The 22498-nt window shown below is 32.9% G+C and overlaps 2 protein-coding genes across 2 annotated transcripts; both read right to left on the bottom strand.

Moving 5' to 3' along the window:
* Positions 1 to 4881: 4881 nt before the first annotated feature.
* On the bottom strand, positions 4882 to 13759 carry LOC145106496 (uncharacterized). Its single transcript, XM_079043460.1, has 16 exons — positions 13748 to 13759; positions 13630 to 13650; positions 11481 to 11555; positions 11281 to 11413; positions 10641 to 10766; positions 10487 to 10549; positions 10255 to 10389; positions 10105 to 10167; positions 9887 to 9993; positions 9707 to 9765; positions 9509 to 9606; positions 8973 to 9408; positions 7931 to 8871; positions 7231 to 7803; positions 6590 to 7123; positions 4882 to 6458 (listed from the first exon to the last, which is right to left on the bottom strand). Exons 1-16 carry the CDS (start codon positions 13757 to 13759, stop codon positions 4882 to 4884), a joined length of 4953 nt encoding a protein of 1650 aa, XP_078899586.1.
* A 487-nt stretch (positions 13760 to 14246) lies between these two features.
* Positions 14247 to 16520, bottom strand: LOC145106495 (replication protein A 70 kDa DNA-binding subunit A-like). The gene is made up of 9 exons (XM_079043459.1): positions 16368 to 16520; positions 15917 to 16187; positions 15739 to 15832; positions 15505 to 15632; positions 15336 to 15420; positions 15110 to 15245; positions 14807 to 15003; positions 14570 to 14690; positions 14247 to 14450 (listed from the first exon to the last, which is right to left on the bottom strand). Exons 1-9 carry the CDS (start codon positions 16518 to 16520, stop codon positions 14247 to 14249), a joined length of 1389 nt encoding a protein of 462 aa, XP_078899585.1.
* Positions 16521 to 22498: the final 5978 nt, after the last annotated feature.

Here is a 22498-nt window from a genome sequence, read left to right as displayed (position 1 = left end):
GTAGAAACACTAACTAAATTATTTGCAGCATTAGAAATTCCATCTGAAACTCAAGAAAATAATATAGAAATAGAAAATAATTCAGATGATAATGACGCAGAAGTAATATATGATTTTTCTTCAGATGATGAAAACCCTTATTCAAATCCATATAGAGATTCACAAAATAATTTTGGATTAAAACGAAAACAATCATATGTTGAAGATGATTATCAAAGTCAATATATTTATGGACCACCTTCATTAGAAGAAAATTTTTTATATAGACAAGGAATGGTTAAAAATAAACAAAACAAATGGGAAAAAATACCTCCTCAATACATACCTAAATTATTTACATTTCCAACAAATTCAGATATTCTTTTTATTGATTGTGACCAAAATCCTGAAGCAAAAATTCAAGAATGGAGTAATAAAATGGGAGTACAAATTCAGTTAACCGAAGAATTAAGAAATTTACACCCAAAACATTTTCTTAATTATATCATTCATAAAACACAAGGTAACGCATATCGTTTCCTTTCATCTCTTGATGAAACCGAAACAATGATGATAGCCACCACTGATGCTATGAAAACATTTAAAAATGTACTAAGCCGTCTTATTCAGGAATTCATAGGAAAACAAATTGAAGATAAAATATCAAAAGAAGCTTTTCAATTAGAATCATTATGGCATTTAACTAATTTACGAATTTGTAATATGTGTTATCTAGAACCATTTATATGCGAATATTCCGAACATTATTATAATTTAGATCCCACTAGAAAAAAGGCAGCGTTAGATATGTTCTATCAAAAACTACCATCATCAGTAAGCCAAAGTGTAATAAAAGATTTCCAAGAAGCATTACAACAAAATAAAATTGCAGACACTCTAGGAGCACGAATAAGTATATTAAAAGCATGGATGTAGAAAAAATGTTTACAACAAAAAACAACACAAGATGCAAAAATAGATTTATGTTGTGACATCCTTTCTAACAAAGTAAATCAATATGGTTGTAAAGAAAAACAACAAAGTAAAAAGAAAATTTGGAAAAAACAAACATATAAACCTAAATACAAAGAATATTATAAACAAGGGGAAAGAAAATATTTCCGAAATAGAAAACAATATAAACAAAAATATCAATCCAAAACAAATTATTGCCCATCGAATAAAAAAGACTGTAAATGTTGGATATGTCAAGAAGAAGGACACAAAGCTTATGAATGCCTAAAAAAGACTAAAAAAGAAAAAGAAACAAATATATTAAAAATTGCATACGACCTTGGATACGAACCCATAGAAGATTTAGATATAAATTCAGATATAGATATTTATGCATATACAACTGATTCTGATTCAGATGCAGGTACATAATCCTATGGAAAAAGTATTATTAGAATTTGAGGGAAACCTCATATCTAACCTATCTGGAATATACATTGCTAAAGCATACAATGATATGAAAGTACCATCTGAAGTAAACAATGATAAAGTATACAGTGATATGAATATATCACCAAAAGCATACAGTGATATGAATATATCACCAAAAGCATACATTGATATGAAAATTCTCATATCATCATTTGAAACAAACAAATTTAAGCAATCATTCAGGTACTCAAGAAACGCAAACATTCAGTCCACAAATATATTGAAATGGAAGCAATCATGAAGCAAATCAAACGCCAGTTCAAACTGAAAGAAGATCAAGAAGCATCATTAGTCAGACAACTCGAAGCAGTCAGACGAGAAAAAGAACAACTACGACAAACAATACAAATTCTATCATCTCAATCAGTATCTAAAGAAGAAGCAGCTAGCAGTTCAACAACGAAGCAACCAAAAGAAGACATTCAAGAAATTTCATCCGATGATAGTCAGCCACAAACAATGCTCAAGTCAGAAAAACAACCTATAAATCCAGAAGAATATCCACCACTTCAAGCAGATCATAAAAATATAAAGAAATGGTACGTAATTTTCAACGGAGAAAACAAAGGAGTATATGACGATTGGGGAATCGCCAGTTCATATATTCTTGGAAAAAACATCATTCACAAAAGCTACAAAACAAAAAATGAAGCAAAAACCGCATTCAACGAAGCATACAAAGTAGTCATAAAAGATAACGTCGAATGTTCAAAAACAGTCCTCCTGACACCACAAAAACTCATATCCAGCTTTACGCGACAAAAACCTATATCCATCCCAAGATCTCTTAACCAATTAAATGCAAAAATTGCCCTTGAATCCATTCTATCAACCAAAGAAAAAGAAGCCATGAAAAAACCATCTGCCAAAAAATTTGCCGAATTATGGGACAGCCTAATCTCATACACCGAAGTCCATTCTCTTATGGGCTTTTACCCAGTAGCCAGACGACCAGGTCCTAAAGCAGTCTTCCTAGCCGACTTATCAGATCCTATGACTTTATGGGATTATTTTATTCATGGGTTCATCGACACCATCTATCTAGAAGGCACCAATCTACACTGCATCAGCGAATTCCCTTCTGTTGTGCAAACTATCATCAGAAATTATAAAATACGCTTTGCAAAACAAGAAAGAGGATTATTCATCAAAATGCATTCTAGCTACCCAATTTTTGATGAAGAATCTCAACTAATTGTCCCAAGTATTACTTTTGCAAACATGGGAATAAGCAACGGCTCAAAACCAACAAAAGATGATCTACCCCGTGAATCCCCAACACAAGAGCATCTAATCTTTGCACTTGCCGGTGTTTATTTAGCATCATCATGCATTGGCAACGGTAAAGATCAAAGGTCAAGAATCAGAGTAAATTATGCTAGTAAAACTTTCATTATCTACTCCTTAACAGACAATGAAATCACTCCGGAAGCAATGAAAGCAATTGAAACATTCGAACAACCTTTCGAAAAATTTTCTCATCAACTGGCTGAATTACCCGATGATATCAAGAAACAACTTTGCAAACATATTATGCATGCTCCAAGACACAATTGCAGTCACTGTTCAGAAAACACATAAGAAACACCATTTATGGAAGATTAACTTCAGAAATGATGCAAGCAAACATTTTCAAAATTATGTCTTTTTGGAGGCGGGAGGAATGACGTAAGAAATCATATTATTAAAGACAACACATCTTTGAAGATAACGATTCATTATAGACCATAATAATTCTATTTTGTCTTTTATAATTATGTAAAGTGTCGGTAAGGTTAATAAGTGTGTAGCATCCCCCAGCAACGTTAAAAGCCAAACCTGTTGTAACATAAGTACTATAAAGAAAATACGATAACAACTATCTTTTTGCCAAATATAACTATAATGAAGATACCCTGCAGTACAAAAATAGATGTGAAGTATTTTCAATAATTAATTAATAGAAGAATTAGTAAAGTAACCAGAAATCTACATTAAACAGGCGTCTACTATTTTTAGTAATTAATTACTAAAAGATTTAACATAGTATAAATATTAATTTACAAAATTTCCAAGAAACGAAAACGAAAGAGCCTGTAATTTTCCTGATTTAGGTAGAGAGCAGGTGGGTCAAAAAATCGTCTTTTATGGTCTCCGTCCTCGAGGAATAAATAATAGAGACAAAGACACGAAACAAACAAACTAAAATACTAAAATCTTCCAAATCATCGACGATGATGTTACAACTGACAGTGGCTGCTTTGATTTTCGTAGTGATGGTGGTGGCGAAAAAATTGATGATGATGTTACAGCGGGAAGATCCGAAGGGACAACCGCTTTCTTGGTGATGGTATTGGAATAAGAGCAAGATTAAGTTCTGCATTCAATGGATCTCCTCAAGGAATTGAACTTGTAGAGCTGCAATCATGGAGCCACGAGGATTCCGAAGAGTTCAAGCCAGACATGATAGAGAAACCTCAATTCTTTTGCTCCACGCCTTTTAATGTATCCGGGGACGATAATCTCAGTGCAATTGCTAGTCATGGCGGTGGTGGTGGTAGAACGGATCGTGGGGTAGAGGTAGGCCCTAGACAGGAGCAGGAAAGCGGTGGTGACACTGCCGGAGCAGGTGGTGGTATCGGGATCCGACGAGGTTCGAATAATAGTATTGATGGTGGTGAAGCGGCAATTCAAATATTGAGACAGGAAGCGGAAATTCAAAGATTGAAGCAGGAGCTGGCATCGGTGGTTGTGAAGATGAAGGTGATGTTGATTTTGGTGGGGGCATTGGTGTCGGCGATGATTTACGCCTTGTAGAAGATATTTTGAGGCATTTATGAATTATCTATTACTAAGTAACCGCGTTCATAATTGTTGTAATAGTTTCGTGCGTTAAATTTAATGCATGTTTTGCAACTTGTGCCATTGAGAATCGATTTTTGTTGGTTATATAATATATACTAGGTTACAACCTGTGGAATCCACGGGTTAAAAAATTTATAAAAAAATTATATTATTAATAAGAAATAAATTTGTTTAACATTTTTATATTTATTATTTAAAATTAATATTAATATATATTTGTACAAAAATATACAAATTTGAATAGATGTTAAAAGAAACACAAGCAAACATTAGAAAAGTTAAATACAAAGATAACTAAAGTGAAAGTTTGCATATTTGAATGTATGTTTTATGAAATGCGAGGGCAAATCAGTAATTTTTTGATTTGAGGGAGCAAACAATAAACACCATGTGACATTGATTAAAATGTGAAAATGAAATATCAAAACAAAATCAATATTATGGATTGCAATGGTATATAAAAAATATATAAAAAATTTAAATAAAAAAAAATACAATTGTTTTAATTTAAACACTACGAATGATTTATAAATTTCTAAAAACTTTTTTATACACAACATTGGAAGTTTTGTTTGTAAGTCTACCATTCTTATCTAAAATTAACAATTTCAATCATTCTCTACTTTGAACTCTCGATAAGGCAACATACAACTGTCCATGTGAAAAAACAGGATCTTTGAGATACAGACCAACCTTTAATAGCGACTGCCCTTGACTTTTATTAATTGTCATTGCAAAACATACAGCCACAGGAAATTGTCTTCTTTGAAATTTGAAGGGAATTTTTTTTTCAGATGGAGTTAAAGGCAATCTTGGAATAAAGGTTTGTTTTCCAATATTAGTTCCAGATATGATAATTGCCTCAATAACACGTTTGCCCAAAGATTTCACTTGTAGTCTGGTGCCGTTACATAATCCATTCTTTTGATCAATGTTTCTAAGTAACATAACTGGAGCACCGACTTTTAAAATTAACCTATGATTTGGCAAACCTGATATTTTAAGACCATTTAAAATGTCTGGGGAGTATAAATTGGGATCAAAATGATCATGAACAAACTCTGATTGGCAAAGACTATCTGAACTTAAATATTCAACTTCGTCTCGGGGAAACAGTGCTAACAAACGATCATTGATTTGTTGGACAACTTCATTTTTCGGAGCTAGTATAGCTCTTTCTAGAAAATAACTCATAACGTTGAATTTTTCCAAGATTGAAGGATATACAAACTCAATTAATGAACCTATAGGATCATGTGGATCATTAATGAGAATATCATCCGGAACATCAATAATCGCTTCACCATCGTTTGAACCACCAACTTTTCCTTCTCCTATATCCAAAAGCCAGTTTGCAAAACTTTGTATTTTTCGAATATCAGATGGTTCCCTTCCAACGGTTAGTCTCATGTTTATTGTTAATCTATGGACTTTGCATTGTTGCCATATATATGAAGAACTTAAAGAAGCATTAACAATATTTTGTCTACTGCCTCCTTGAACAACAGGTAGAATCTGTTTGAAGTCTCCTCCAAAAACAATCACTTTCCCTCCAAATGGAATTTTTGAGTTGCCAGACTTGTCAAAGTTACATACATCTTTCAGAGCTCGATCTAAAGCTTCAAATGCATGCTTGTGGACCATAGGTGCTTCATCCCAGATAATCAATGAGGTTTTTCTTACTAATCTGCCGAGTTCACTATCAGGCGATATCTTACAAACAGAATCCTCTGTAAGATTCAATGGAATTATAAACCGAGAGTGTGTTGTCCTACCTCCAGGCAATAATAACGATGCAACACCACTTGAAGCAACATTTAAAACTATATCACCTTTACATCTAATTGCTGCAGATATCGTCTTCCAAAGAAAGGTTTTGCCTGTTCCACCATATCCATACACAAAAAAAACACCTCCTTTCTTATCATTGACTGTAGTCATGATATCAATAAAAATATTTCGCTGCTCGTTTGTTAATGCATGAAACATTCGATCAAACTCTTTCTTTAAGATGGGTATGTCATAGTCTAGCTCCTCCGTGATAAGGCGATTTGTTGAAGAAGAAACCATATCAGTATCAGGGTAAGGCATTTTGTTATAATTTTTAAGACTGGTGTTGTTACGAAGTAAAATCTGTTCGATCTCAAACAAAGTCAGGTTTTTAAGTTGATCATCATTGAGTGTTAAACCTGTAAAAATTATGAATATGTAAAAAACAATATAATATTAAAAACATTAATTTTTATAAACAAATTTGCACACTGCATATTGAAAATATATAATATTCATTTTTACAAATAATGTTAAAAAATTATAATACTTGGAGACTTTAATGTACGTTGCTGGTTGTAAAGAATACCATCTGACAATATTTGCCATGTATTTTCCCAAACAAACTCTGGTCTACCAAAACTGTCAGACATTAACATCGTAGCAAATAAGAAACGCATATAAAAACCAGTTCCTGAATGACTTGCTTCCTTAATTGCTTCGACATATTCTTTGTCGTCGTCTAAGAGGCCCAAATTATAACATGCATCTCGAAAAGTAGGAAATTCTTCACCATTTACCGTACGAATTTCTTCAAATGATTTTGGACCTTTCACTTTATTTAAAAGAATTCTTAGGAAGTATATTTCACCAAGTTTAGGTGAAACAGAGTGAATCCTTCCTATTGAACGTCCAATTTTCCTTGGCTTCCACAACTTATGATTAGCTTTCCAAACGAACTTTGTCGGAAATTCAACATATGTAAGTTTTTGTGCATCTTTATTAATTTTATTACATTCCATCCAAGATGTGAACATAGAAGCAGCAACTGAAGGTTGTTCAAGAACATCGTCAATATCATCGTCTGCAGCATATATAAGTTGTTGTTGATTAGGAAGATGAAAAGTAGTTGCATCATAGAAGGATATCGGTAATGAACATCATATTTAAATATTCGCCATGATGCTTCACATGCAGATAAATATCTACAATCATAATAATCTTTTATTTCATCGACAACCTTTTCTTGATGAGAATCAGTGTTGATGTCAACAGCAACTGTAGCTCTATCTGGACCTTTGTTTATATATTTAAACAGATACTTTTTGGAAGATCCTTGATTGCACCATTCAACATTAACATGTGCCTGATATCTTTTCAACAGATATTTGTTATATGGAACAACATTTCTGTTGTCTAACTTGACACCTGATTTTTCGACAAAATATCCATTGTTTCTTCTCATATATAAGGGATAACCGTTGTTATCAACTGAAGAATGATTACAGAATTGCTTTGGAAAATTTTTCGAACATTGCCTGTCAACCATACATGGGCAATTCATATTTTCAGCTCCACAAGGACCATGTATCATGAATTCACTTACAAGTGAATACAACTCTGGCTCTTCATTGATATTTGGAATCTCCGCGGAAATTATCGGATCAATATATTCAACAGTAGGCCGCTTGGAGTCAGGATGCATAAATAGACAAATATGACTATGTGGCAAACCCCTTTTTTGAAATTCAATTGTATAGACAACTGCAAATAAATTTTACAAAAAATATATGATTAGTAGTGAATGAATTATATTTGCAACTAATAAATAATGTTAAGAAACGAAAAAAGAATAAAAAATAAATTTTTATTAAACAACAACTTTCAATACCTGCTTGAATGATGTCGAAAATTTTATTTTCCCGTATGTCTTTAATAAAAGCATCAAGCTTTATTTTGAATAGCCTACATAAGATATCAGGTCTATCTTCAGGATGCAATAAAGTGTTACGAAGAAACCTTTTAACTTCAGGCCATTTTGGGTTACATGTAAAGGTTATGAAGAAATCAGGATATCCAAACCATTTACATAAGGACATGGCGTCAAGGTAGTTTTGCATCATATAACGTGCACCGCCAGTGAATGAGGTAGGTAAGATAACACGTTGTCCGACGTTGGATATATCTCTATTCCCGAGGTCTTGTTGATTACGTAAAATATCATAAGACTCGCATCTAAGAATTTGTTGTTTGCTCCTTATGAAATGTAATCTCTCGCTTTCAATCATAGTATAAGCGTCTACCAAAAACTGTTGGAACAACCTTTTTGAATTAAGAATTAGTGAAAAATATTGATCCCTGTCCTGTATTCTATAAGAAAAAAATTCTCTCATTGTACAGTTGGGCCGCTTGCTGTTGCTTGAAGATGTAATACCTCGATGTGGTATGTCAACTCTGTAACCATCATCACCATATGGAAAGAGTAGTGGATATTGAAGAGGAAGGTATGATGGATGTAATTCACTAATACGCCGTAGAGAACCAGATGAAGTTTGAACAACAATATCTCTATTATCAATTGAATCACCAATATCTCCAACAATCAAAGCTGCTACCTCAGAAGCAGACGGTAGGTTGTATGTCCTTCCATCTTGGTCCCTTCTTCCAATAATTCTCAACTTGATATCAGCACAAGGATTTTCATTAAAACAATCTCTAACCATCCTATAAGATTGAACCAAGACATTATTTGAATCTAACATCAATTTCAAATCTTGTATAATATCATCATCAAGGACAGAAGAATTTGATGTAGATCGTTGATTTTCTCCACTGCAAGTACCATTAACAGATAAACATAAGATAAATAAAGAAAGTATTACTGATCAATAAGATATATATTAATATTAATGTGATAATATAGAAAAGTGTACCCCAAGCATGTTCGTCTATTTGCGATTTCATTATCAGTATCGTATATGTACAACTGAGAGAATTTTGGTTTAAATCCCTGATTTGGTAAAAGGCTTCCGATACTATGATAATTTTGACCACTAAGTCTAAAAATGTATGGAGCATTGCCTCTATTGATTGAGGAATCAATTTTGCCACCCATCGACGTAAAAGAAAACATAGAATTGTACGAACGAATGTTCTTCATGAAATGTTTGCTTTTAGAATCTCCAGATTTAAAAAGAATTTCATAACTTGGAGGTGCATTCTTTAACTCTGCAAGTTCAACTTTGCCATAACCACAACATAGAGAGAAATTTTCATTATCCTTTTTTCTACATTTGATAGATTCATCTTTCCATAATTTTGCAAAACATGTTTGGCATACAACATTCTGATCACCATGATCCAAATAATCTGTGAATTAAGTTTTACATAAAAAGTTAATATTGGAAGTTTAGATAATTGAAAATGATTGGATAAACAACTGTAAATTTTATACTTTTTAAAAATTTACCTTTTGATATACCGTTGTATATGTTTTGATTACTTTGACCATCGTTGTTGTCTTGATCGGATGTCAAACCAATTATTGGAATAGGAGATAAATTTGCCCTTTTTTGTTTTTATTACGATTAGGATTGGTAGACATGACTGAAGATGATCTCTTTGTTACTGTAGATGAGTTGTTTGATGTATCACCATTTGAAATTACAGAGTATTGTCGAATATTTGGTAACTGTGATTGAAAACTGTTTTTTGAAATATCCATCGCTAGGGAAAAAAGATTAAAAATATGCATTGTTAAATATCATAGAATAAAAATATATATTATTAGATGAAATGGTACAATAAATGACTTATCATTGGAAATGTTAGATAACAGAGTTCTAACATTTAAATGTGAAGGAGGATTTTGTAAAATTGATTGTTTTGACATGTTTGCAGTTGATTCATATGAGGTTATGTTTTTATTTCGACGAACAACTCCGTTGATTTTGTCTGTAAAAAATATGTTAATGAGAAATGAGTCAATATTTAATATGAAATAATAAGTTTTAATTTATATTTCTAAACAAAGATAAAAAATTTAAGAGCAATCAAGTATGTTACCGTTTGAATCCATTCCGATGTTTGGTAAGGGTGCTTGAAAACTGTTATTGGAGATATCCATGACTGGGAAAAGAAGTGTGAAGGTATACAATATTAAATATGATACAATGACAATATATGTATTATAAAATAAAAATATATATGAGATACCATTGGAAATGTTAGATAACGGAGTTCTAAAATTTAAATATGAAGGTGTTTGTAACATTGGTTGTTTTGACATTTTCCCATTTGACATAGATGTGCATACATTTTTGTTTCGATTGACCACTCCTTTGAATGTTTCTGTAAAAAAATTGTTATAAGAAATGGATAAATTATAAATAAAAGTGTAATTGTTTGAAGGTTAGAAAGAAAGTGTAAAAACAATGATGTATGTTACTGTTTGAATCGAACCTGATGTTTGTTGACGGTGATTGAAAACTGTTATTGGAAATATCCATGACTGGGATAAGAAAATTGAAGGTAAACAATATTATATATGATACAATAAGATTGTCAATTATAAAAATAAATTAAACAAATAAATGACTTACCATTGGAAATGTTAGATAAAGGAGTTCTAACATTTAAATGTGAAGGATGATTTGGTAACATTGATTTTTTTGAAACATTGGCACTTGATGTAGATGCGGATACGTTTTTACTTCGATGGACAACTCCTTTAAATTTGCATTGAGAAAAAAAAATTATAAATAAAATAACTTATAAATAATATTAGAAATCGATAAATAATATATGAATATTAATATTGATAAATACATATTACTTTAAAAAAGCATTTCAAATTAATTACTTTTATATTTAACTGATAAAAAAATGTGTACATGACTTTAAGTAGGTTATCTATTAATTTCATTTTCAAAAGATGTGACATAGATGAAATTGAAAGGATTCATTTGGTCATACATTTTTTTTATTGTCCAAATATAATTTTCTTATTCTTTTTTTTTCTCTAGCCTGAACATGATAGATGTTTCTATCTGAATCTGCATAAGCATATATATATATATATATATATATATATATATATATATATATATATATATATATATATATATAGAGAGAGAGAGAGAGAGAGAGAGAGAGACATAAAATAGTTATAATTAAGATGAAATTTTTTTATAAAGAAAGTAATAACATATTAATTGAACGTACAGTTAACACCCGGGTTACTAACATTTGTAGAAGATAGAATTTGATCAACTGATGTAGTGTACATCGGTATATGTTTTGTATTATCAAGATAGAAATTATTTAATTTTATCTTCTTATTAGTCTTGTAAACATCCATGTTAATTGTTAGTATCTGAAATATAAGAAAAATAAGAGAAAATATATTAATGGTAATTTTTGTACTGTAATATACTACAAACCTGTACATTTTCAGAATTTATTTTGCCTTTATTTTGTTTATATTTCAGATTCATTGAGGGGTTACACAAAGAAAGCTAAAAGTACAATCGAAATTAATACGAATAGAAATAAAATTTTATATTTATGTTTTTGAGTTCGGGGGCATTTCTGTGACGTTATAATGACAAATACATTTTTCTATCAGTTTTTTGTTATATTTTTTCTTCTTTATTATTAGTTGATTGTATTTTGTATTACTTGACTGGTAGGTTCTATTTTGAATTAAGGGGCAGTTCTGTCATGTTTCATAGAATTACATATTTGTCATTGATTTGAACCGGTTTACACCAAAAACATATTAATCAAAGGGAAATAGGATATGATGTAGGCTTAAACAGAACCATTTTTAGTTGTTAATATTACTGAATACGAAATTTTCGTTTTTGCATTACCCTACTACTATTTACTTAGCATTAAACTTTAATTCAATGTCACTTAATATGTTCATCCATGTTTTATTCATGTAGGTTTTTATACAATCTTTACACGAAAAACGTCTATCTAAACATCAAGCATATGAAAGTGGACCAGGTGTAAAAAGTATTTCATATTTCCTAATGGCCGATGTTTAGCAGTTCGTAGTAACAACCAGATGTTTAGAGTAAAAAAAACAATGATAAGCAGAATTTAAGTCGCAGAATTCAGAAGAAGAAAAGAATTTTCAATTGTACGATTAACACAAACATTGAGAAGCAATCATATATAATCATGAGAAACTTACCGAAGGAAAAAAAGTCGGTGATTGAATATCCGAAATTAAGAAGCAGAATTGAGATGCAGAGAGTGTCCTTTGGATTGAAGTATGTAACTGAATATTCGAAATTCAACTTACGTGAGATTATTAAGATTAAGATCCATAATAACCACACAATGCTGTAAAGAAATACTGATTATCATATGTTTCAAATATATACTGACAAATATATACTGACAAATATATGATCAAATCGACATAATAATGAAAATTAAATGTAATAGATATGATTGATATGGATACCATAAAAAAATGATCTTAATCAGGTAATTAAATAATTTCCATATTGAATATCGATTTCTAAGTGAAAGAAATAAATGGTAAAATATGGTATTTTATATTTGTAAAATAGGTTTTATCTGCATAATTTGCTTAAATGTGATTTATTTTAAGAAGTTTCGAATCATAATACCTGTCATAGTGGTATGTGTTTTGAAAAAAATACACCTGTGTCAAAAAACCTAACACATCACATGGAATGAGCCGGCGAGGGCATATTAGTCTTTTGCATATATATATATATATATATATATATATATATATATATATTTGGCCAAAAAGTGTTATGTACTTTGTATTGATTCAGAAACAGAAAGATATATTTAAGTTGTGAATGATCCAGATCAATATGAACATTCCGGATGCAATATTTGTAAATAAAAAAAATTGACATGTTATTTAGGTCTACCAGAGGAGACAATAAATTCACAATTATTTTGGAATGTAAAGACTGAAAATTGCAGAGGTTAACAAAAGTATTGACAAAGGCCAAATTTGACATCTGATGCTTATCCATTATATCCACTGTTACACATTCAAATACATAGACATATCTCATGTGACAACTTCATTACAATGTACATTTCTAACATTACATATAATTTTTGAAAAACATATTCCCGTGATGCATGCACCGATTTCATGTGCATTTGATATACCACTTTTTTAATTTATTCATATTTGATACATGTTTTTTCATATAACTAATATACTCATAACACGAAAAAGAAAAGTACACTGCTTTATTTGCACATGAAAGCTAATTCTGTCGAATTATTTTTGATATATCTATGCATAATTAGAATCTTTATATTCATAATTGTTAAGTATTCAAACTTTCATCAGTAGACACACTTATGACACACATATAAAGGAAGGCTTAAAGTACAAAACACACATCGAACAAAAAGAAAAGTTATTGCTTACCTAAAAGCTTAACATCCATATTTATTACGCCAACAAATCACTTTAAAATTGGATTATTCTAATTAAAGTCATAACCCAAAAAAACAGTTTTTTACTTCAGATAGAGATTAGAAACAAAAAGAAACCAAGAACTATGAATGTTTGAATACTGAACACCACGAAGAGCAAAACTGCCAAACAGAATCCCAAAAAAAAAAAAATTCAAGAATATTGTTGATTCAAAAAGTCCAAACTGAAATCACTTTTCAAGTTTTGGTATTAAAAGACCTGTGTTGCCATCGACCTTGGAATTCAAGCGCGGTACTTTTGTAGACGAATTGACATTATCATATTCATCAACATCAATTGTATCTCCAACGTTTCGTTTTTTTACATTTGGGGGTGAATTAAACTTGAAGGGACTTGTAGCTTCTGATTTGTCGGGCATGGAAGGCGTCAAATTATCACCGGTCTGTGAGATGGCGTCCTTGAAGCAAAATCAGGAAATAGATTTAGTACGAAAATAATAACAAAAAATATTTGATAAAAAAAATTTATATAAAAATAAATAATGTAGTTCTATAGGCTAACCTTCAACGACTTCGTTTCGTGAGATGCTTCGTGAGATGCGATTTCTGTATCATCAGGATTTCCAGAATTACCTGCCTGCTTTAGGTGCATAAAAAGTATGTATTATCATTTGTGGGTTTAAGGTTTTATTCCATCAAGATTTACAATTAATTAGTAATTAGTAAAAATCATTAAATAAAAGTGTGCATCATAATTTCTAAAAAAAGATGTATATAAATACCTCAACAGATAACTTTTTTTCCAAAGCATTGATAACGTTACTATCAAGCGTATAGCCAAGTATCCCAAACCGATTGTAGTTATTGGATACGTTGAATCTATTAACATCTATCTTGAATGCTATCTTTTTATGTACCAGACATTTGAGGTCATAAGGATACATTCTCGGATTATCCCCAGCCTGGAAAAAATGTCTTATGTATTATTGTTATGGTTAAAAGCAAATTAATATTAATTAATACAAATAAAATGAAACAAATAATAGAATTTAATAAAACATATATTATACTTAAGTTATACCTGTTTGATTTTCTCTATGAGCTCACTTGCACGTTGTTTGACAAGTCTATAAGCATCTCTATCAAACAGAGTTAGTGTGATTGTGCCAGAATCATCTTGGACACGAATAGGTATTTTATACCTACAAAAATATCCCACATAAATTTATATTAAATATGTTTAAGTTTAACTATACATTATTAATGATTAATAATGTATTTAATTTGTCCGGTTAAGGTTTTGGTAAATGTAAAAAACCTTGGAGCTGAAGAAATCTCTTTTTTTTTACACTTATCAGTAGAGCATTCAACAACCACACTTGCATCACCACTATCTGGACCGCTAAAAACATCTCTTCGATCAACTTTCTTTCCACAGTTTGAACACGCATCATAATACCAATCAATATCTTGTCGTATACCGTAAATTGTACCAACAATGATAAATTTCCCGACCTAAAAAAATATAAAATACAAAAAGATTCATAAAAAAACAATGCAACTACAATAAATGAATAATATAAAACAAAATCACATTAAATAAACCAAATTATTGACATACCTCTTGTGGTTCTAGCAAATCGACAACATTTTTAACTTTGTGATTATTCAAAAAGTCTTCATATTCATTGTATGATTGAGAGCTATCAAAAGTCAAAGAAGAAGAAGGGTTTTGAATTCCTCGTAATCCAACCAATCTGTTTTTTTATTTAGGAAAATAATTATGAAATTAGTAAAATTATTAAAAAGAAACAAAATAAGAATGAATAATTAAAATAGTTTGTTACCTATCTGTGAAGGCCACAATTTCGGGAAGATCAGCATTTATGAACATACGTGTGTGATCAAAATAATTGTTAACAGAAGGAATTCCTGTTGAAAGAAAATAAATTAGTCAAAATAATGAGTAATAAAAAAGCGTAAAATAACGAAGGTTGCCTTTTATAAGAACTGTACCGTTATAGACATTAAGTCTTGCAAACTGCAAAATAATAACCACACGACCAACTTGTTTATGAGCTTCAAGATAAGAAATCACTTGGTATGCGAAATCTGCAAACAATATGACGTTAACTTGCAAACCTCTGCAGAAACAGTAAAGGTTAAATGTTTATATAATAATAATAATAATAATAATAATAATAATAATAATAATAATTTAATATATAATATAATAAAAGTTATAATTACTCTAAGTTTCTGATTTGTAAAGTTAGCCTATGTTTCGATTTGCTAACATCACGGGAATCCAGCTTGCATAACGAAACAACTTCACCTATAACATCTACAAAATGATAATACAATATGTCAAATTTATGTAAAATTAAAAAATTAAATATAAAATGCAATAAAATAGGGGGAAAAGTACCAATTGAGATATTAGATGTAGTTGTCGCAGAGATAATGGTTTCAAACGATACAAAACAAAACTCATATTTTGTTTTGGATTGAAAACCAAGACACTCATGAACAGTTGTTTGTCCATGCAAGTTTAACTTGGAGGTTACATCACTTATTTTAAAAGTGTATTTGTTTGGAGCTATAGTGGGGGATCGGATGTAAATAGCGTCATCTTCTTTCAGCTTGGAGTCAAACCTTTGGAAATCTTTTCGGTAGACACTGGCTCTGATTTTTGTACCCTATTAATATATTGTAAGAATATTATATATATTGCTGACCAATTGTATATTAATTTATATAATTTGGTCAAAGTTGAATCAATTATTCGACCATGAATGAATTTGAATAATATTATTGGAATGAGCAAATACAAAAAAAAAAATGATTTTGAATAATGTTATTGTAATAGGATATTTTACCATTTCATCCATTAATATCATTTCAATTGATTTCACAACAGTGGGGTCAGATTCGGAAAATGATCTCCACAACCGGATGATACACACTTTTAGTGTGTAATCATCCCTCATATTGTCTAAGTCGCTGATGAAAGTGATATTTCTAGCTGCCATTGTCACTACAACAGAAAGACATACAATATTAAGGATAAACAATGGAAGAAAATTACACATAGAAAATGTAAACACAAACATAATTACAATTATGTCCCTAGAGTAGTAAACATATAAAAAAAGATTTGGCCATTACAATTAACAAAAAAAAGGCAGGATGAACGGGCAGGACAGATTTGTCCTTTAGAATTAACAAAAAGATAAAATGAAAGTATGTTGCTATTGATTGTAACGTTTGTTAAAGAATGCATGCAGGGGTAGGGGTATATTAGTCCAATTTGATGTACTTCATAGTTAAAGAATGCAGAAAATCGATATTTGAGTATATTTCATATTGATTAAATATAAATAAAGGGTAAAAATGGTATTTTACCAATAAAAAAATAAGTACCAACAGCAGGACAGATTTGGCCTTTAAAGTTAGCAAACACAGAAAATGAAAGCATGCTGAGAAGTACAAATTTTTTATGGTTTCTAAATAAAAGCAACGCCAAATTGAAAAGTACAATTTTCTTATTGTTTGATATTGTTTGGTTCCTGTTTTTGGGGTTTTTTTTTTCTGCTGGGACGTTTATTTTTTGTGGTTTTTTTGTGTTTTTGTTTTTTTTGGATGCTCTTTGATGTGTTTTTTTTTAATTTGAAAACAATGTTACCCGAAGATGTAAGATTGGTCAACTTAATTAAGTTATAAAAATATCAAATTAAGAGTATATAATAATAGGATCCAAAAGTGGATAAGATTGACAGATATAAATAAAGGGTAAAAAGGGTTTTTAAGGGGTAGATAGGTTGTTAATATCATCTTCTTGGGGGTACATGTATATACACTACAAAGAGAAAACAAAAGACGAAAATGCCCTCCAGCATTTGATCCAGTGGATAGAATGGATAAGCATGAAAAATCAAAATTAACAACGATTGATGAAGGACGAAAATGCCCTAGCCATCATTATTGTTTGATTAGCAATCTGAAAGTAGGTTTTTAAGAAGCAGAAACAATTTTCGATTATGATTATCACACGCATACACATTGAGAATTGAGAAGCATAAACCGTTGTGTAAAAAACAACACAGAAATTAAAAAAAAACACACAAGAAGATTCAACTAATAAACAAACAATCTGAAAGTAAGCTTTTAAGAAACTTACCGAACACCTCTTTTCTGCGATTGAGTGGAGGATTTTCGTTTGTGATTGAGTGGATGATTTTGGAGCACGATTGATGAAGGACGAAGGAGACACAATTTACCAAAGAAACGATTGATATAAAGGTTTGAAATATATATTGACTGTAATACGATTTCCATTGAATGCAATTGATAGCATTGATAGCATACCTTATATAAAAGATCGGATACCATAATAAGATGCTATGAAACGGGAATGTAATGAATTTTGGAGTTAATGCCCAGACCTGTTATAACCGAGTAATTCTAAAGAAAACAGGGCGTAGTATATGTTTTGATACGCAGCTGAATCAAAGAGGGGTATAATAGGTATTTAACTTTGTAAAAATTCAGCTCTTTTCAATGGACACGTGGATTTAGGTTTTGTTTATTAGATAGGGAGATATTGTAGCCCGTTTGTTTAACAAGGAACCGAGTGTTTTACTGTTTTTAATTTATTTTTTATTTGAAATTATAATTCAAGTTCCCATGCACTTACAACTACAGTTGTAATGTTGCATTGTTGCTAATTTTGCATTTAAGTTCCAAAATAAAGAAATCCTCATGTAAATTTCCAACGAATTTGATACGAGCCCAGTAAGCCAACCCAAGGAGTCCAATCCAATAACCTAACAACGACCCAAGAGAATCACCAAGCGACCAACAAGACTTGAAGACTGAAGCAGTCATCCACGTTCTACTTTTCTGCATGCATTTAGGAAGACATTTTCTCCAATGTTTCCATTTTCTTTTCCATGTTCCGTTTTCCTTTCCACGTTTCTGCATTATAAGCTTGCTTTGTTTCCTTCCTGTATTTAAAAAGCTAGGATTGCATTAAAAAAAGATCAGAAAATTGCCTCAGCTCTTGTCTCTAATTTAAATTTTGGTACCGGAGCTTTATCCCCTCTAAGGGTTAACCTATCAATTGGTGCTTTTATTCACGTCAGAAGAAGTACCCCCCCACCGTATCCGACCAATTAGCCTAGCTAATCGCCTCCACCAATGCAGCAGCGCAACAATAGACAGCCCACCTCAGTAACGTCATCAATGCCCCAAAATTGTTTACGGCCAAATTCGATTCTCGATCACAAACCACCACCGACCTTGTTAATCACATCACCACATTATTCGACCAGCTTTCGGTAGACGACTCCCACGAACGAAACATACGCAATACTAACAACCATAATACACCCCCAACCCACCACCAACACACCACAACACCATAAGACCACCCAAAATTTCCTTACCCCTGTTCGACAGATCCAATCCATTGGACTGGATTTTTCAGGCCGACGATTATTTCACGTTCAACCAAATCCCACCCATCCAATGTGTTCCGCTCACAACGTTCTATCTCGCAGGCGATGCACTATCCTGGTATAAACATTTGGCTCAGAACGATCTGCTAGGATCATGGACACAATTCAAAAGGGAACTAGAACTTCGCTTTGGACCATCATCTTACGAAAACCATGAAGCAGCACTCTTCAAGTTACGCCATAATTCTACAGTCCAAGCCTATCAAACGGAGTTTGAACGCATCAATAATAGAGTAGATAGCCTCTCCCTACAAAGTGTAACGCTCTGTTCCGAATTGACTTTTAGTCTGAGGTTTGTGGGCCGAAGGTTGGTCATCATAAGGAGTATGGCTCTAAGGAAGGTAAAATCTAGGCCCATTTGGGTGCGGGTGATGTATTAGAAGTGATCCGGGTGTTCGGTTCGTGTTTTGGAGCCTAGGGGTATTTCGGTAAAGTGGCAGTTCGGGCTTTTGTGGAAAATGGATTTTTGTTCGGAAGGTCTTAAGAAAGGTTTGAGTTGTTAGAAGTGTAGGGCTTCTCGTTACCTTTTCGTGGATATAAGGATCGTCGAAAACGGATTTATAACGAAGAAGTTATGGCCTTCAGAAGTTTAGTAGTTTCAGGCTTAGCCGAGTACGCTGGGCGTAGACAAAGAGTACGCTGGACGTACTAGTGAAGAAGCCAGTACGCGGGGCATACTTTTGGAGTACGCTGGGCGTACTGACCAGGATGGTCGTGAATGTTCTTCGGAGTACGCTGGGCGTATGCCAATCAGACCTGAACCCTATTTTAGGGTCTTGGACCTTATTTAAGCTCCTTATCTCATAACCTAACCCTAATACCTTCAGCCTCCATCCCTCCAAACCCTAGAAATCGACCCTTAGCCCCCATTTGAGTGATTGTAGAGCTTCAAAGTGATTTTTGGTGTGTTTTGGTGCTAGAAGAGGAAAAAGGAACTTCTTGAAGAGTCATTGTTTGACTTGGAGCTTTTGGATCCAAGCTTTGTGCACCCAGATCTATCTTCTGGAGGTATAAAGTCTCAACCTTTACAACTCTTTCATGTAGATCTAGCTAAGTGGTACATTGTTATGATTTTGGTCCCTTTGAGGTGGTTCTTGTGAGTAGATGTTACTCCAGAACCTTTGAGCCTCTTATTTCGTCCTTACTAAGGTTATGGAGTCATAAAGTTTGGATCTTGAGGAGTGTAAACCTTCCATGCATGAGTTGGTAGTTATTTGATGGAAGTTTGGGACTTAGGGTTTAGATTTAGACCCCATTGAGTTATGCTAAGTCATAAAGTTGGAAACTTTATGACTTAAAAAGTCCCTTGAATTCAGATCTGAAAGTTTGGACTGAGGTCTCAAGGTATTAAGAAGTTTTAAGACATTTTGGGAGTGATTTTGACCTTTTTGAATTCATCTTTGGTGTTTGGGATTCATTAAGCCATGCAAAGGCTTAAAGCATTCGACTTTATGGATCAAGTCACTTATATTTAGCCATTTTGAGGTTCTGGACGTCTTGGCTTAATGGATTAAGAACTAGGATTGAGAGTTGGTCAACAGGAGGAGTACGCTGGGCGTACAAGCCTGTACGCGCAACGTACAAACCCTTAAGCTAGTACGCTTAGCGTACAAGCTGAGTACGCCCCGCGTACTCAGCATAATGGGATTTTGGTTTTGGGGCTTCGGTTTGGGCCATCTTCTGGGCTTTGTTGTTTTGGGCGCTGTTGGGCCATTAGGTTTTGGGTTGATATTTTATTTGTGGAGGCCCACTATGGTCTTGGGACCAATTTGCAAAATTGGGCCATTGATGGATTCATGGACATTATAGTCTTGGGCTTTTGGTTTGGGTTTGGGCCTTAGTTTTGGATCATATTGGGCCAGGGGTAAAATGGTCATTTTACCCCATGCATGGATTAAGGATTATGGTATGGGACCCAACTGCTAATTGGGTATATTGATTGGTAGTGACAGCTCGGGTAGCTGGCGGGGCAACAACTAAGGAATTCATGCGGGAAGTTTCTGCAGTGCGAGGTGAGTCTCCTCACCATACCAATAGGTCTAAGGCACCAATGTCGGCCCATTTTATGATATGTGATACACTAGCTGAAGTTGTATTATGTGGCATGTTAGCTAGTTATGTGATAGGGAGTATGCTAGTGATTATGTGGTATGTTAATTGATTTTGTGGTTCGTGATATGCTAGTGGTCTTTGTGATACTTGCATGGAAGACCTCAAGGGGTTCCCGGGGAACTTAGGTGTAAGACCTTGGAGGGTTTCCTTGGCATCCTAGTTCAATACCTTGGGGGGTTCCCGGGGCACTTAGGTGCAAGACCTTGGAGGGTTTCCTTGGCATCTTAGGTCAAGACCTCGGGGGGTTCCCGAGGCACTTAGGTGTAAGACCTTGGAGGGTTTCCATGGCATCCTAGGTCAAATACCTCGGGGGGTTCCCGAGGCATTGGGCTAAGACCATGTGGGGGTTCCCATGGCACCCGGAGTAAGACCCTGGAGGGTTTCCAGGGCTTCCTTATGTGTTGTTTTGCATGGCTTATGTGTTCTGTATAACTCTTCAGCTAGCATGATATGTTGTACGCGTTTGTGTGTGGGTATGCTCTGGGGAACTCACTAAGCTTCGTGCTTACAGTTTTGTTTATGGTTTCAAGTATCTTCGATTTGGAAATGAAGAGCTCGGATTGATCGCAGTACACACACCTATGAATTCCGCAATGAATGATTTTGGGACGAACTCTGATAAATGTTTTACTTAATGATGATTTGAAATGTTTGGAATAAATGGTGTCAATGTTTTTAATTAACAATGTTTTGGAATGATTGGAATAAATGATATCTATTTTTGGGTTATATTAAAAATGAAACTTTTACCCCTGATTTTTGGGTCGTTACAAGTTGGTATCAGAGCCTTGGTTTGAGGGATTCGGACATACTTTCGGGTGAGTCTGAACTCAAACTGAGGATCTGTAAGGTTTCAAAATTTTTCAAAGGAAAATGTTTTAAGTAAAGAATTTTAAGACAAGAAAGGGTGTGGTGCATGCAATCAACCGAGCTCAAGTAAGTTTCCCAGAATACCCACATATGTTGTCTGTTATGATTTGATTATGAATCTGTGAATCACATGCTAGTTAGGGCTAGGGGAGATGCCTGTGTATGTTGTATGAGCTGGTAGACTTGCATGCTAGTGCTGAGTAGTCAGCAATAGGTTGGCCTGATATGTGATGCTTGTAGCCGCGAGAATATTGGATGCCATGCTGGAATGCGAATGATAATTGGTATTTGTAACTGCAATGTGTATGTTTTGAAAATTGTATACGGTTAGGATCTTATAGCCTTAGAATAGCTGATTTGACCTTATTTCATGTGGTCTTAGGGTAGAGTCTTTTATTCGACAGTCTATTAGATCATGTTCTGTGTATAATTTGCATGCATAAGGAAGCCGGCAGCGAGGGTGGATGTGGACATCATGGGTTGTGGTATATGGGCCGAATGTTCTATGA

Source organism: Lactuca virosa, chromosome 4, assembly GCF_052849685.1.
Source record: "Lactuca virosa cultivar CGN04683 chromosome 4, Lactuca_virosa_CGN04683_v6, whole genome shotgun sequence".
Lineage (NCBI taxonomy): Eukaryota > Viridiplantae > Streptophyta > Magnoliopsida > Asterales > Asteraceae > Lactuca > Lactuca virosa.
Note: the sequence above shows the minus strand (reverse complement) of the source record. Positions and strands in the feature narration are given on the sequence as shown.

What these genes read in the sequence shown, in the direction of transcription:
- LOC145106496 (XM_079043460.1), bottom strand. An exon ending in ATACAACGGTATATCAAAAG is followed by an intron (nt 9,409 to 9,508) that starts GTAAATTTTTAA and finishes CTTAATTCACAG; the next exon opens with ATTATTTGGATCATGGTGAT. An exon ending in ACGTACATTAAAGTCTCCAA is followed by an intron (nt 6,459 to 6,589) that starts GTATTATAATTT and finishes TAATTTTTACAG; the next exon opens with GTTTAACACTCAATGATGAT.
- LOC145106495 (XM_079043459.1), bottom strand. Translation starts at nt 16,520, where the DNA reads ATGGCAGCTAGAAATATCACTTTCATCAGCGACTTAGACAATATGAGG. An exon ending in TGATATTAATGGATGAAATG is followed by an intron (nt 16,188 to 16,367) that starts GTAAAATATCCT and finishes ATATATTAATAG; the next exon opens with GGTACAAAAATCAGAGCCAG. An exon ending in ATTGTGGCCTTCACAGATAG is followed by an intron (nt 15,246 to 15,335) that starts GTAACAAACTAT and finishes ATAAAAAAACAG; the next exon opens with ATTGGTTGGATTACGAGGAA.